Source organism: Acanthisitta chloris, unplaced genomic scaffold (genome assembly GCF_000695815.1).
Source record: "Acanthisitta chloris isolate BGI_N310 unplaced genomic scaffold, ASM69581v1 scaffold39340, whole genome shotgun sequence".
Lineage (NCBI taxonomy): Eukaryota > Metazoa > Chordata > Aves > Passeriformes > Acanthisittidae > Acanthisitta > Acanthisitta chloris.
Window position 1 is genome coordinate 1 of NW_008652903.1, and position 14,312 is coordinate 14,312.

The 14,312-nt window shown below is 47.1% G+C and overlaps 1 protein-coding gene across 1 annotated transcript in view; it reads left to right on the forward strand.

The window, feature by feature from the left end:
* Window positions 1-97: 97 nt before the first annotated feature.
* The window catches only part of MALT1 (mucosa associated lymphoid tissue lymphoma translocation gene 1), a gene marked incomplete at its 3' end in the record, with an annotated part of 15,712 nt that continues 1,497 nt past the window's right edge, over window positions 98-14,312 (forward strand). Inside the window, exons 1-11 of the mRNA XM_009078746.1 lie at window positions 98-162; window positions 807-973; window positions 3,114-3,235; window positions 3,636-3,786; window positions 3,911-4,089; window positions 4,329-4,425; window positions 8,217-8,420; window positions 10,977-11,154; window positions 12,453-12,527; window positions 12,802-12,929; window positions 14,004-14,153. Of these exons, the coding sequence (XP_009076994.1) occupies window positions 98-162; window positions 807-973; window positions 3,114-3,235; window positions 3,636-3,786; window positions 3,911-4,089; window positions 4,329-4,425; window positions 8,217-8,420; window positions 10,977-11,154; window positions 12,453-12,527; window positions 12,802-12,929; window positions 14,004-14,153 (1,516 nt within the window). The remainder of the gene's footprint in view (window positions 163-806; window positions 974-3,113; window positions 3,236-3,635; window positions 3,787-3,910; window positions 4,090-4,328; window positions 4,426-8,216; window positions 8,421-10,976; window positions 11,155-12,452; window positions 12,528-12,801; window positions 12,930-14,003; window positions 14,154-14,312) is intronic.

Genomic DNA, 14,312 nt, shown 5'->3' on the forward strand with positions numbered 1-14,312 from the left:
GCGGCGCGGTTCGGCTCGGGGGAGCGCGGGGAGCCGCGGCCTGTGTGTCTGTGCTGGCCACAAAAACACCCCGTGCAGGTCCCCTCGGCAGGCCGGAATGCCTCGCCGCCAGGTCTGCGTGGCGCTGGCACTGAAAGAAAGGCCCGCTGAGGAATCCTTCGAGTGGGAATGTGTCGGCTTGCCGTCCCTTTCCCTTCCTGTCTTTGTTTCCTTATTTTCTGTGCCGGCTGGCTCTGCCGTGATTCAAAGTGCGTGCAGACGACACCAGTTCAGAGCTGTGGGTTTATCGCTGGAGGCGAAGCTCGGGAGCGGTGAAGGGACTGTGCTGCAGCAGCAGCAGCAGCAGCAGCGTGATGGGTCGAGCCGCTGCAGCCACTTGTTGGAACAAACTGTTCTAAAACCGAGGTCTTCCTGCGCTTTGAAGCTAGAGTCTGACGCGCTCCTTATCGCCTCTGGATGAGGGCCGTGGAAATGAAAGGCGCTGTGCTAGTTTTTCTGCTGAGACTTTAAAAAGTGGAAATTGGCAGGTCTCTTAACACATTTGGTCAGAATTGTGAGGTACACAGATCTCTTATTTTCTAGTATGCAATGCACTACTGCCAGTTTCTGCCTGTGGAGGCATCACTGTATAACCTCCGAACTCCTGAAACTTGAAGGAAATGGTCAAAAGGCCTGGGAATTTTCCATCTCTATTTTTGAAAGTGGTTGTTGGTTTTTTTTGTCTACAAGTGACTGTTAGCCCAGGTCCTTCCTGAGGAAGAAGCGTGAAGAAGCTTTGTGCTATGTCTTTCTCCATTATTCCACAGCCCTCTGGATTTGGAGCAGTGCTCCCTCCAAGTGCTGGAGCCAGAAGGCAGTCCCAGCTGGAGCCTCCTGAAGCTGCTGGGAGATCGTGGCTGCACCGTGGTGGAGCTTGCAGAGTCCTTGCAGGCCCTGGAGCACACAGAGGCTCTCCGGTGTCTCAGCCATCCAGGTCAGTTTTGGGCCGTGCTTCCATCGCAGCTCTGGGTTTTGCCCCACAAACGCTCAATTGTTTGCTTTCTACAGCAGGTGAAAACATCTTTAGTGCTTGAATTCTGGTGCTTGGTATCCATATGACTACCAGGGTAATGGGCTCACCTGATTCTGAGATTAAAAGTGAGCCAGTAAATAAGCAGACGTCATGCAGTACTGTTGAGGACTTGGCTGCATGGATATGACAGGTGCTGTCATTCCCTCTGCTGCCTGGGGTTTGGTGCCACACTGTGCCTCTGGGAGATGCCCATGGAACTGAGCTGGTTGTGTCAGGCAGTGGTGCCAGCCAGCTGTGGGGCTACAGGTGTCATTCGCGGCGTTTCCCACTTACCCCAGCTGCAGGGGAAGGGTCCAGTTAGTGCCAGTTCTGGCACCTACTAGATTTGGTCCGATTTGCTAATGGAACAGATAAACTAACCTTAGATAGAACCAGACTATTTTCTACTAACACATTCAGCTTGGTGGAATTTTTCAAGTATATTGCAGCCATTCCATGGAGTTAAGGCTGCTGCTGCAGAGTCAAAGTGTCTCCAGTGTGTGAGCTGAGGACCTAAGAGTCAGGTTATAGGTCAGGTTTTGAGCACTGAACTTGCACGGTGTCTTTTCGAGTCTGGTAACCACAAATGTCACTTTGCCATCCCCAGAGGCAAAACTTAGGTCTAGCATTTTCCAAGTATTTGTGTGTCTTTGCAGCCATTCCAAAGATGGAGGTAGGAGGTTTTCTTTTTCGAGCCATTAAATTCTGTGATGCTCACAGGAAGTAGCTGTGTAGTGCTGAATGAACTGCAGGAAAACAAGTGAAGCTGAAGAAGTTATGAATCAGATTTCTCAGAACTGGTTTGTGATGCTTCTGAGGAGTGCAAAACACTGATCTTCCAGTGAATTTGGCTTTTCTGACCTACTTTCTTAAGAGCTGTTGGTGATGCAAATCAGGAGAGGTGTTTTGCAATTAAAGTGGAAGTCTTTGGAAAGAGCAAGTCTTCTTCTGCCCTTTAGACTGAAACAATGCCATTCCGGCTTGTTAATGTTAGAGGATTGTGATGCTCGAAAACTGTTCTTACCACACTCGCCTTGACTGTGGAAAACAGTGCAGGAAGTGTTAAATGAGGAGCTGAGGTCGTGATCTAGTGCTAGGGTGTAGAGGGAAGGGATTTTAGAGAAAGGAAGGCAGGGGATTTTCATGTTCTGTAGCTTGTGTGCAGAGGCAGTTAACAGAGCCCACTTCCCTGCTAGGCAGGGTTATATGACTTCCAAGTGCCGTCTGCTCTCTGTGTCAGGCTGTTGCCCACGTGGGTTCTGCTCTAGTTGTACCATTCATAGCAAGTAATACTTGAATGATTTTTAAAGTGTGTTCTGCAGTTGACTTCCCCCCCGCTGCCTTCTTCTAATGACCTTGGTTACGGCAGTAGATCTGTTCCTGGGCTCATGCTGTAACGAGATCTGGAGTGGTCTAGGTTAAGAAAATAATTGGATCGGATCAGACCAGTGTCAGAGTTTCTCTCCTGCTGTTTCCTGGCCGTTAAAACCTTGCCTGTTGTCAGAAGGAAGTCCCGGCCCCGTGTTCTGCAGGAGTAGGAGAAGTAACCTGGAACCAAGGATTCAGCTCGCAAGGGTGCGTGAGGAATAGCAGGAAAATGCAATGTGTTGTCCTTAAACTCTTCCTGCTTCGATCCACCCCTGAGGCTGTGCCTAATCTTAACCTGAAGATGAATGGCTCAAAGAAATTGTTGGGAGTAGGCAAACCCTTAACGCTGGGAATATCTTTCCCAGGAGGGTTCTGTGATACCGTGGGAAGTATTACTTACTATAGCGAGACTGACCCTAAAATTAAAATGTCTGAATGATCTACATTAAACCTTCAATGAAATGCGTAGAGTGCTGATCAATTTGAGTGTGGATTTTTTGTGGTGGAAGACAATTTTGCGTGGCATAAAGTCACAGAACTAAGAGGAACTGTGTGCATACACAGTACAAACCAATTATTTTCAGGTATATTCGATGACAGGAATTTTCTCTGCTCAAAGGACAATTTAAATGCAAATATACATCGTGGACTTGTATTTCTGCCTAACTTTCCTGTATGTAAATTCTGTTTAAAGGTCTAAAGGTGGTTGTGCAGCCAGACTCCCAGGCAGTGCTCTCCGGCCAGGTGGTCAAACTGTGCTGTTGGGCAACAGGACACCCATTTGTGCACTACCAGTGGTTCAAGCAGGAAGAAGAGGTAATAGCTGGTAGCGAATGCAGGTCTCGTAATAGTGAAAGTAACAGGTCATGACTTTGGATGAGACTCTTTCCTTTTTAAGACTAGTATTTGCAATGAGAGAAGATTGCTATGTATGCTCCTAAACCCAGAAGTCTAAGCAGTGCTGGATAGTGACCCTATGAATGTGCTAAACCAGTACAGTGATTCCTTATATTCAGACCACTCATCCCTGGGGGCCAGTTTTGGGGTGAGACAGAAAGGAAGCTCTAAGTTTAGCTGTCTCTCAGCCTACCACTAAGTTTCAAGTGAAGGAGTTGAGGCCGGTGTTACGGACATGGACATAGATACTGTAATGTTGGACCCTGGTGTACATTGAACCAATCTAAATGTCAGTATTGTTGGTTCACCTGTGATTCAGGTTCCCCATGGTAATTCTCCGGAACTGGTTTTGAATCCAGTGAGTGTAAAGGATTCTGGATTTTACATCTGTCGAGTGAACAGTGAATCTTCTTTTGTGTTCAGTCGCTGGGCACGGCTTGAGGTCTGTGAGCTCCAGGGAACACCTCATGGTGGGTGGCAAAGCCTTGTCTTCTGAAAGTCTTCTTCCCGCTGCCCACAGGAACTTGGGTCCCTGTGGCTGTGCTTCGATTGTCTCACCCTTTCTTTTCTTTTTTTCTTCCCTTTTGTTTTAAGCAAGCTTCATTGGTTTGCCTGAGAACAAGCTGTGCATTTGTATTCAGCCTCAGCCACAAAACCTCACGGTGGGGGATGCTTTGGTACTGGAATGCGGAGCTGTTGGAAACCCAATTCCTCACTACCAGTGGTTCAGAAATGGACTTCCCCTGGCAAATGGGAGCAAAAATGTCTACACAGTAAGTAACTGCCACGGGCCACCTTGGGGGCTAATGTGTGACCACCTTGCACTTAGCACAGGAAGCTTCCTTGAAGAAAATAACTTCCCCACAGCCTTGATAACCTCTGATGGAAGGGATTGCTCCAAGTTCTTTTAGATTTTGCTCTTTCTGGCATGTGGACTTAAATGCAAGGCTTAAATACCTGGTACAGGTATTGTTTTGGGGTCTGGGGGATGACTGTGATGATGTTTGCACAGGTGTCTTACGTGGATGTGGAACATCAAGGGACATACTGGTGCCACGTGTCCAACGACCGGGAGGTTGAAGACAGCAAGAAAATACAGGTCGTTATAGGTGAGGAGTTTTTCTGTTTGATACAGGTCAGCTAGTTGAGGCATTTCTTCCCATCATTAACAGTTATTTTTTAAGATTTCAATATTAAGCCAAGCACATTGCTTCTGTATTTTCAGTTTCTCCATTTATTAAAACACCCGTGCTTACTTCCAGCAAATGGAATTTTAGGGCTTTGGGGTTTTCACAGTAGCCAGCACAGAAGTGCTCCCACTTTTTGGCACTGCCAGCATGTACGTGGCTTGTCAGCAGACTGCAGGCTGATTTATGGTTTTCTGACCACTGAAAACCAGTTTAGCCCTTGCTGGTGACGTGAACTGCATTACACTGAGTCCCTCGGCAGTCAGGGCAGGCGAGATTGATCACTGCGGGCAGAATGAATGGACGGAACACGTGTGCCTGTGTTTGCAGTGAACTGAAGAGGAGCAGATCTGTTTGTACAGCTTCCAGGTCTATCTGGGAATGCTGTTGTGTAATTCATAAGAAAAGTTTTTTCCTAACCTAAGAAATACCCTAGTTTAGTACTGCTGAGTTTCAGTACTAATGACTGTACAGTGCTGTGGTCACTGCAGATTCACACTGCTGTAAAACGAGCCAGACTGCAGAGCATCTTGACGGGGACCTTTGTCTCCCACCTTGTGTGCGAAGTCTTATAACTGAGAACACTTGTCTTCCCATTTTTTCCCCTCCTTAAACCACCAGGAAGGAAAGCTATGGCAGTGGAGTGCACAGAAGGTAAAGTAAACCCTTAGTTGTGAATCCATTTTTAACAGTCGGTGCCGGGGACGAGGAATTGCTGAGCGTGTTGCTGAAAAGCATGCGTCCATTTTTAATAGTCGGTGCTGGGGACGAGGAGTTGCTGAGCGTGTTGCTGAAAAGCATGCGTGGGTTAAGAGCTTCAGTCTGTTTTAAAACATTGATGCATGATGCAACGTTTCTTCTGCATGTGCTTCTCTCCTCTTTGCCTGATACCATGACCTAGAGAACAGAGGAGAAAAACCAGGCTGCTTTCTTCTCCTGTAGTATTCAAATGAATGCAAAGGTCTGGAGACTTCTTCGGCTGGGCTTAGGAGGCAACATCCTAGCAAGAAAATCTGCAGGTGTTTAGGAACCTGGGTGACCTTAGAGAGCTGGGTCGAGCCAGTTCCAGTGTTAGCTCTGTCCACAAGAGGAGTTTCCAGCAGCCCCGTTAGGATGATTTTTTTGCGTAGCTTCCCCGGGGAGGAAGAAATGCACTGCAACCCTTAATGTTGGTACCATCCCTCAGTTCCTGAGCGCCTCAAGGCCTCTGACGTTCACACCACAGAGGATCTTGCCCTGAGGCTGCTTACAGCAGGCCTGCTCTGAGGCACCACTGCTTCCAGACCTTACTTGTCCTCCCTAGCTTCCAGTGTTCTCAGAATAGATAGGTGACCTCCATGGTCGTTTAGGATGCTTGACAATTGTGTCCCAAGTCTTTCTGAGAACACATGGCTTTCCCAAGTAAGATTTCTTGCTCAGGATTCAGCAGGCCATCGAACCTCTATTCTTCAAATGTGTGATTGTGATACCTTGTTCCTTACTCCTTCAAGCTGCTTGCATGCCTGTGGGATTGAGGCACAGTGAGTGTTCACCCCTTTGTCCTGAGGTCTGCTAGACTGTAATGCCGTGCCTAGCACAGCTTAATATGTTGCTGCTTTGTGTGGAATGAACACTGAAGGTTAGGTTTGCTGAAATGCAAAGCCAGAAGTACTTTAGAAAGGTAGTTTGTTGTCTTTGTTCAGCTTTGATTAATAATGGCATGACGCTTAAAATTTTACTAATAAAAATTTTGCTTCTTGTTTAAACTTGGTTTTATCGGTGTGTTTCTTCACAGAAGATCTAAGTGATCTTCAAGAATCAGGTAAGTGATGAGTTTTGACAGACTTTAATTTTGCATCTCCGTTTGGTGTCACAAGTCACTGAAGCCTAGCTGGCTTACAGTATATACCTTAGAGTGTTTGGATGTATTTAACACTGGGATAGGGGCAGGTATCATGTTGTGAGCCGCACAGCTTTCTGGTTCCAAAAGATTAACTTGGAGCGTACAGTGACTCATAGGGATGCTGTTATCTTTGTAAAATGACTCAAAGCTGATCTTCTAGACCACATGTGTCCTTACACAGATACAGAGGGAATTATCTTTGCTTTCTTTCCTGTGCTTTCTTTGGACTCTCAGCTGGAGTCAGCCAGTGTGATTTAAAGCCTGTTAGAAGTGTATAACACAAGTGTAGATCCAGAGTGTTGCTCCATAAGGGATTACCCCGATACAGTGTTCCCAGAATCTCAAATCACACAGATCATATAGTTTCCTGGGTTAGACATCAAATACATGTTTCCTTCCCAAGGCTCAGTTTCGATCCCTGAAGTGGTCCTGACACGATGTGTGGTGTTGCCCAGGTGTGCCACTTGGGCATACTGATTGTCTGTTCCTCTTGGCACAGCATTGGCTCTGCCATCCCTCTGTGAAGTACACCATAAAAGAATTTTCACGTGCAGATGGTCATCCCTGCAAAGCATCCCCCACCTTGCATGCCTGCATTTCCTTTGGAGAGGATGAACTGTTCAAATGTCACTGCAAATCCCAAAGTGCAGTTTATGAGATTTAGAATTACACTGTAAGCATCTGTTAGGTCTTAATTTGTGGAACTGGCTGTTCATATCCTGTTAGTCTGTGTTTGCTGGAAGAGGGTAAAGGAAGTCAGGTAAACAACAACGTTCACAAAACACCCCGAACCCTCACCAAAACCAAGGAGAGCACTTTTTTTGTGTTAAAGTAGTGAGGTGTTGGACAAAGCAGTGCCTGTGCTGTGGCTGTGGGGAATGTTCATTTTCTGCCACTGCAGCTCTGACTGTAGTCACTGACACTCTGCTCTCTTCTTCTGTTTCAAGCAGACCCACCAGGACAGTCAAGTCCCGGGCCTGTGGGTAAGTAGTTTTGCAGCTGTAGTGACCAGGTGTATTGCACATCCAGGAAACAGATTTTGCTGCTCCTGACCCTGCCAGTGCAAGCACTGTGGTGCAGGCACAGAGCTGCAGGAAGAGGGAGACCTGTGTGCATTTTCGTAGTTCTTTGCAATGACTGCCTGCCCCTTCAGGAGTAACCTGTGCTGAGGGCACCAGCATTTTTAGTGACTCTGAGGAGAGTCTGCAACGTCTCATCTGTTGCAGTTGACTGATCCAGATGCCTCTGGCCAGACCTTGGCCAGTGTCTTACTCCATGACTTTGAACAGTTGGACGGTCGGAGACAGTGGTAATGGGATGATGTGACAGAAAGGATTGGTAGGCTGTGTGCTAGGGGAATGCTGTGCCTGCCAGCTCAGCTCTCCCTGTGCCCATCCTGTGGGTGCTTTGCAGCTGACCTGGAGCACACAAAGGGATGGAGAGCACGTGTCCTATGAAGAATAATTGCTGGGGGGTTTTAATCCCGTTCTTAAATTTGCACAGTGGACTTGTCTGTGGTCAGGCATGTTGTCCTGTCGATGCTAAACCCGGCGGGAAGGCTGCTGGCCTCTGTCAGAATGTCACCACTCTGGGGTTCATCAGTGTGAGGAGGAGCCTAAGTGCTCGCCACTCGTGCCGATATGTTTTGGGGGGGGATGAGAAGAGAGTTGAGCTGTATTGTTCATGTGGGATGACTTTAAAATCACATAAAATACTGTGCCTGGAGTGAGACTGGTTGAACTTTTGTCCTTTGGAAGATGTTAAATGTAAAGGCATTGAACCCACGGAATATATAACCGTGATGTGTCTTTTCCTTCCTGTGTCGTGGCAGCCACAGACAAGGTGGCTCTGTTAATAGGCAACATGAGCTACTGGAACCACCCCCAGCTCAAGGCTCCCATGGTAGATGTCTACGAGCTGACCAGTTTGCTGAGGCAGCTGGACTTCAAAGTTGTTTCTTTGCTGGATCTTACCGAGCCTGAGATGCGAAACGCGGTGGATGAATTTTTACTTCTCCTGGACAAAGGAGTATATGGTAAGAACACCCAATATCCCTTCTGAAGTAGGGCAGTTTTGTATGTATCAAGTACACCAGGATCTGGTATTTGCCTCTGCCAGCTCACGACATGTGATGGCCAAACAAACTTCATGGTCAATAGCATGTATGTAGCATGGGAAAAGTTAAAAGCACTCAGGAGCATCTCTCTCGACTGTGGCTAACATGTTATGGTGTCTCCCAAAACCACAGTGCACACTTTTGTTTGATAATGCTGATGTGTCTGTTTGCCTGGATGTGGTTTCGAGGGACAAAGCATGAGGCAGAACTGGGGCAGGGCATGGTGGAACTGATGCACAGAGCAAACACCTTGATGTCTTGCATGGGCAAGGCCGAGAATGACCTGGTTTGGAGTGTAAGAAAAGTTCTTCCGTGGGCTTTGAGTTTTCAGCTCACTGCCAGTGTTTCTGTCATTTTGCTGAAAGCTAAGAGTGTACAAACAACAGCAGAAATTATTTAGAGCAGAGGAAAAAACATTGGGCCAGTTCCCCTATTTAAATTGCAGAGTTCCTGCAGTAAAGCACAACGGAGAAAACATTATTGGATCCTTTTTTTGGAACACGAGGTCAGATTATTCCTTAGCATGACTTTTTGTACCGGTGTGTTACCCGATGCTGTCTGTGCAGAACTGGCCGCTCTGACATTTGGGCATGTAAGTCTGAGCCAAAACCTGCCTGACATGAAGCCTCAGCCTGGCCAGGAGCATTTAGGCTTTGTGAGAGCAGTTTGCTTTTTTCACCCCTGCGAAATAGATGTGCTTGTATATTTGGGTGAGCTTTGGGATTCTTGCACCTTCTCGGTTTTGTTCTGTAATTGTTGGCATGCATTTAGAAAACAAAGTGCTGGAAGGCTTTAACGAGTTTCTCAGCAGCACCATATGAAAGCTCTTATTCAGCATACTTCTGCACTTGTACTTCGCCAGCCAGTGGATAGGAAAGGTAAGCAGAGCAGTTTTTCAGTGGTATTTGGGTGTAACTGCTTCAATTGAAATGGTCACTTTGTTCTTTCTGCATAGTGGCTGTTAACGGCTTAGAGCCTGTAAGAGATGCTGTCAGTGCACAAATAGGTAATGATTTATTGCATTTCTAGTGGGCATAGTGTCTACTGCTGTTACATATACTCCTGATGCCTAAGAGGTTGTGTAATTCTGGCTTAGTGCCAGGAAACTGGCATTTCAGAGACTGGTCCTTAAGGGCAGGAGCAGTAAACAAAGTGATGATGATTGTCTCCTCTGATGTCCTACTCTGTGCTGTTCTAAATGTAGGCTGCAATGAATTTTGTATTCCACAAAGGGTAAAAGCACAGACCTGTCTGTTTTAGAGGCTAAAAATACTCAGGCTGCTTTCCTTTTCAAAGAGAGGGAGTGGTGGGGCAGGGGGTGAGAGAGAGAGAGACAGAGAGGCAGATAGTACTTAAATGCTGACGTCTCTCAGGAACCTGAGCCAACTTAAAATTGTTGTGTCAACGTCTCTGTTGAGACTCTCCAAACATGTTTACTCCGCTCACCCTGGGAACGCACAGATTTATTTCTGATCTTGAGCTCAACACATGAACTGCTGCAGGTATTCATCACACAGGCATAGCATACCACAGTCATCTGCCAGGGATGGAAAAGAACTGTAGTCTGTCAGTCCGATTCCGTACGGAACATACACTCAGATAGATATAATCTCAAATATTGCCTTGATTGAGGTCCAGGTGCAAACTCTGGAAATCACATTAAGAGTTTCCTTTTACCTTAGGACCTGACACAAGCTCATGCAGTTGCAATTCACAATGTTTTTACCTCTCTTGAAACTACCCAGTCTCAGGTGACCACTGGAATCTCGGAACAGCCCACTAGCACCTTGATTTGTTTAGGTTTTGAATCAGCCACTTTACACCGTGTGCCCTTAAGCATGTAACTTGCCACTGACTGAGGCTGCTGTGTACTGACACGTGAGGGAGATGATAGCAGGATAATCTTTTCTGGCTGGGTAAGTGTGCAAAGGATTTGCTTGTTTAGTAGACCCAGAAGAGTTGTGACTCTGTAGGAGACGTAGCTGCAGTGAACACGAGCCATTGGTAGTCTGGCAATGGGAATGTGCTCTGGAGTCCTACCAAACTCTTCAGCACTTTTCTTTCTGCCTATAAAATCTGCAGACTTACTGCTGCTCAGAGGTTTGTAATTGCACATGTGGAAAAGATGTTTTACAGTTGGCATATTTCCTTGTTCCTTTCTGTGAGTTACACATAACAGATCATTTCTGTTAGAGGTCCTAACTACCTAAGGCATTGTGAGAGTGTTTGATGCAGATATCTGGTTGATCCTATTGCATGCGTGACTGTGGTTTTCTAATGTTGTGTCCGTGCATCGTGGAGTTGATGTCCCTCCCCTCCCTTCCTGTGTTAACAGAAGCGTGTTGCTATTACAAACCAGCTTGGGGCGGCTCCAACGACCTTCTTGTCCCGCAGATACACGTGTGCATGGAGGTTTGGCCAGGCTCAGACCTTGGAAGTGTTTGGATGTGCTCAGCCACATGTGTTTGCCCTCAGGTCTGTTGTACTATGCTGGCCATGGCTACGAGAACTACGGCAACAGCTTCATGGTGCCCATCGACGCTCCGAGCCCCTACCGCGCGGCCAACTGCCTGTGCGTGCAGAGCATCCTGCGGCTCATGCAGGAGAAGGAGACAGGGCTCAACGTGTTCCTGCTGGATATGTGTCGGAAAAGGTACCCTCTCCTGCTTGGCTGCTTGGGGGATGCTTTTGCTTCGTGATAGGGTATAATGACTGACGTTGGGGATCGAAGTTCAGTTTATTCACTACAGCGACAGGTTAAAACTGAGTCTGTTCTTAAAATGAACAAATGAAACCAAACAGGCACTCTGAGAGAACTGCGAGGGATCTTGAGAGAGCTGCACCTCGTGCACAGGAGAATTCTTCGGTCTAGGCTGAGAACTCACTGTACCCCAAAGCTCGTGGTTCTGAGGATTCACAGCCTGCACCTGAGTGCGTTTAACATCACTAGGATTCGTCCACAGGCTTATTCTGTCTGTGGCCTTGGATGAGATGTGACGCTGGTGGTTAGACTTTCTGTGTCCCCATACCTGCCTCTTGATTGCAGTGGCATTTCTTTCTTCTTTTATTTTTCGGTTTTCTTTAAAGTTACAAACTGTCAGTCTGATTAGATAAAAGTGAAATTGGGCATCTTAAAGAAGAAACATGACCCTTTCCCCTTGCACCATTATCCGTCTTCATCACAGGGAGTAAGGAGACGCTGTGTGATCAAAGGCGTGTTCGTTTGGCAGAAGGGCTCAAGTGAAGTGCTTATTTTAGAACTCTTCAGAGCTGTGGGGTTTGCTTTTGTGCTGGGGATGTTGTATCTTTGTTTAAAGCTTAAAACCCAACTGACTGATGGGATTTTTCTAAACAAAGTACTGTGTTCTTCCCATATCGAGAAACTACTCTGCCCAATTAAACTTGCGCTTGAAATCAGCTCTTCAGTCAGCACTTCTGGCAATTGGTCTCTGAGGAATGTTTCATAACAGAAAATTCCTGGTGCTTTAGAGTCTGTGGAGCCTCTAAACTTCACTGCTAATGAAATGCCAGTGACCCGATTCAGCTCCACAATCTGCTGTCCAAATAGAAAACCCATCTACGAAAGCCTCATGCTAACTGTGCAGACACCATGTGTGGGGGAGGACATTAGGAGAAGATGGTACAGGTTTTGGCATACCCTAAAGTGGGCAGCTATCAGAAATGGGTTTTGCAGAGCTCGCAGCCAGACTCTGTTGGTTACTATAGCATGTCCTTATCTGAGTGCCACATGATGCCTGTGTCTCTCCATTGTCCTCAGGAAGAGAGCTGATGGTGCTGAGTTTTGTCTCTTAGCAGGCAGGATCCATTCCAGAATTGCAGGAGTGAAACAAATTGCTGGTTCTGACCTCTGCTTTTTTTGTGTTTTGAATTTGTTACCATTATTAGTTCTCAAGTTGTTATTTTACTTTCTTGTTTTTCCATTTCTTACAGAAATGAATACGATGACACAATTCTTATCTTAGATGCTCTGAAGGTTACAGCCAACATTGTTTTTGGATATGCAACGTAAGGAACCTTTTGCTCTTCTGTGCCACAGAAGTGACCACTGAGAGCTTTAATATCGTCTTTTACGATAAATTTAAGCTCCTCGTGTAAGCGGTTTGATAAACAGCTCTGGTCTGTGACAGGACTGTAAGTGCAACCTTGCACGAGCTGCTTGCAAGAGAACGCAAGGAGCAGGTTGGCCTTGGACGCAACCCGGGTGTCAGATTGTAGGGTCTCTCTTGATCATGCAGATGTGTCAGTGTGTTTGCCTTGTCTGATGCTGGTGATCTCCCAGGTGCCAAGGAGCAGAAGCTTTTGAAATTCAGCAGTCGGGACTGGCCAACGGAATCTTCCTGAAGTTCCTGAAGGACCGTTTGTTAGAGGACAAGAAGATCACTGTGCTGCTTGATGAGGTTGCAGAAGGTGAACGCTGGCTTCCTACACTAACAGTCTCCCTCAGCCTGCATTACTGAAAACAACTTTGCTTCCATGTCCTTCCTCTCAGGGGGAATGTGTTACACTACTTAAAGCTCTTACCTGTTGCGTTTTGTTCAAATAGCAGCTCTTATCAAGCAGCAGGTGCTGCTGGGCAGCGAATTAACAAAGTTCATGATGTTAGAAAGGGATCTGAGCGTCCTTAATAGTGATCAGTTTTGTACTTTCCTTTTTAGAGAACCTTCTTTATTCTGAGTATCTTTCTGAATGGAGCTTTGATTTGTCCATCTGCAAAAAATGCTCTTCTGTGCTGTGCTGCCAACTGCATGCGGCAGTCCAGTCATTTGCATGTTCATTTAAGTAATTAACAGAGTCCTACCTGCCTCAGAGTACCATGGTGATGATAATGGTTCGCTCTCTGTGGAAGGGTGTGAGTGCACTATAGAGGACAATCCACTGCTGTAATGCCTCGCCCAGGAATTATGTTTTGTAGTTGATGGGAGAACTGCTAAAGTGAAAACTGCCAAGGGAAAATGTCCTGGGGAAATGTATGGGGGAAAACTACCTCTGTGCAAACGTCTGCTCCAAGTGCAGAGGAACAGACAGGCCATTAGCCAAGAGCTGTCCATGTGGGACTGCTCCCAGGAGGTGATGGACCTCATCAGCCCAGGTCTGCTGTGGGCTCAGTGGCCTGGGGCAGCTGCGGGTCGCAGAGCTTTGCCCGGTCTGTCTTCTGCTCAAGAGTGGAGAGAAAGGTTGAGTTGTCAGCAGCGAGACAAGCACTGTTGTCAGTATTCCCAGATACTGGTGCAGTGAAGACACTTGAAAACGTGCCAGAGCAGCGTTGCCATTACAAGTGTTCCACGTAAATAGCCTCTGTGGAAAAGGCTGTGGCCTGCAGGCAGCTCCTGCTGGCTGCCTTTGCCACAAGAGTGCAGTGCTGGCTCGTGGTCAGCTTGGTGGCCACCGGGTCCCTGAGATCCTTCTCTGCAGAGCTGCTGGATTCAGCTGGAATTGCAGCAGCATTGATTTTGAAGGCACCTACGTGCGTCTTCTTTTCAGATATGGGCAGGTGTCCCCTGACCAAAGGCAGGCAAGCCCTGGAGATCCGCAGCAGCCTGTCGGAGAAACGGGCACTGACCGACCCCGTTCGGCAAACCGCGTCCTCGGCAGAGTCCCTGGCACGGAACCTGCAGTGGGCCAAGGCTCACGGTACGGTGCAGTCTGCTTTTAGCTGGTGCTGCTGGCAGCATGGGAGCAGCGAGAGGATGTGCTATGGGGTGGAAATGGGAGGAATTCAAGTTTATAGCTGAACTCGCATTAGTATGTTCAGCTGGAAATTTCTGCGTCGGGGTTTACCCCGACACGAGG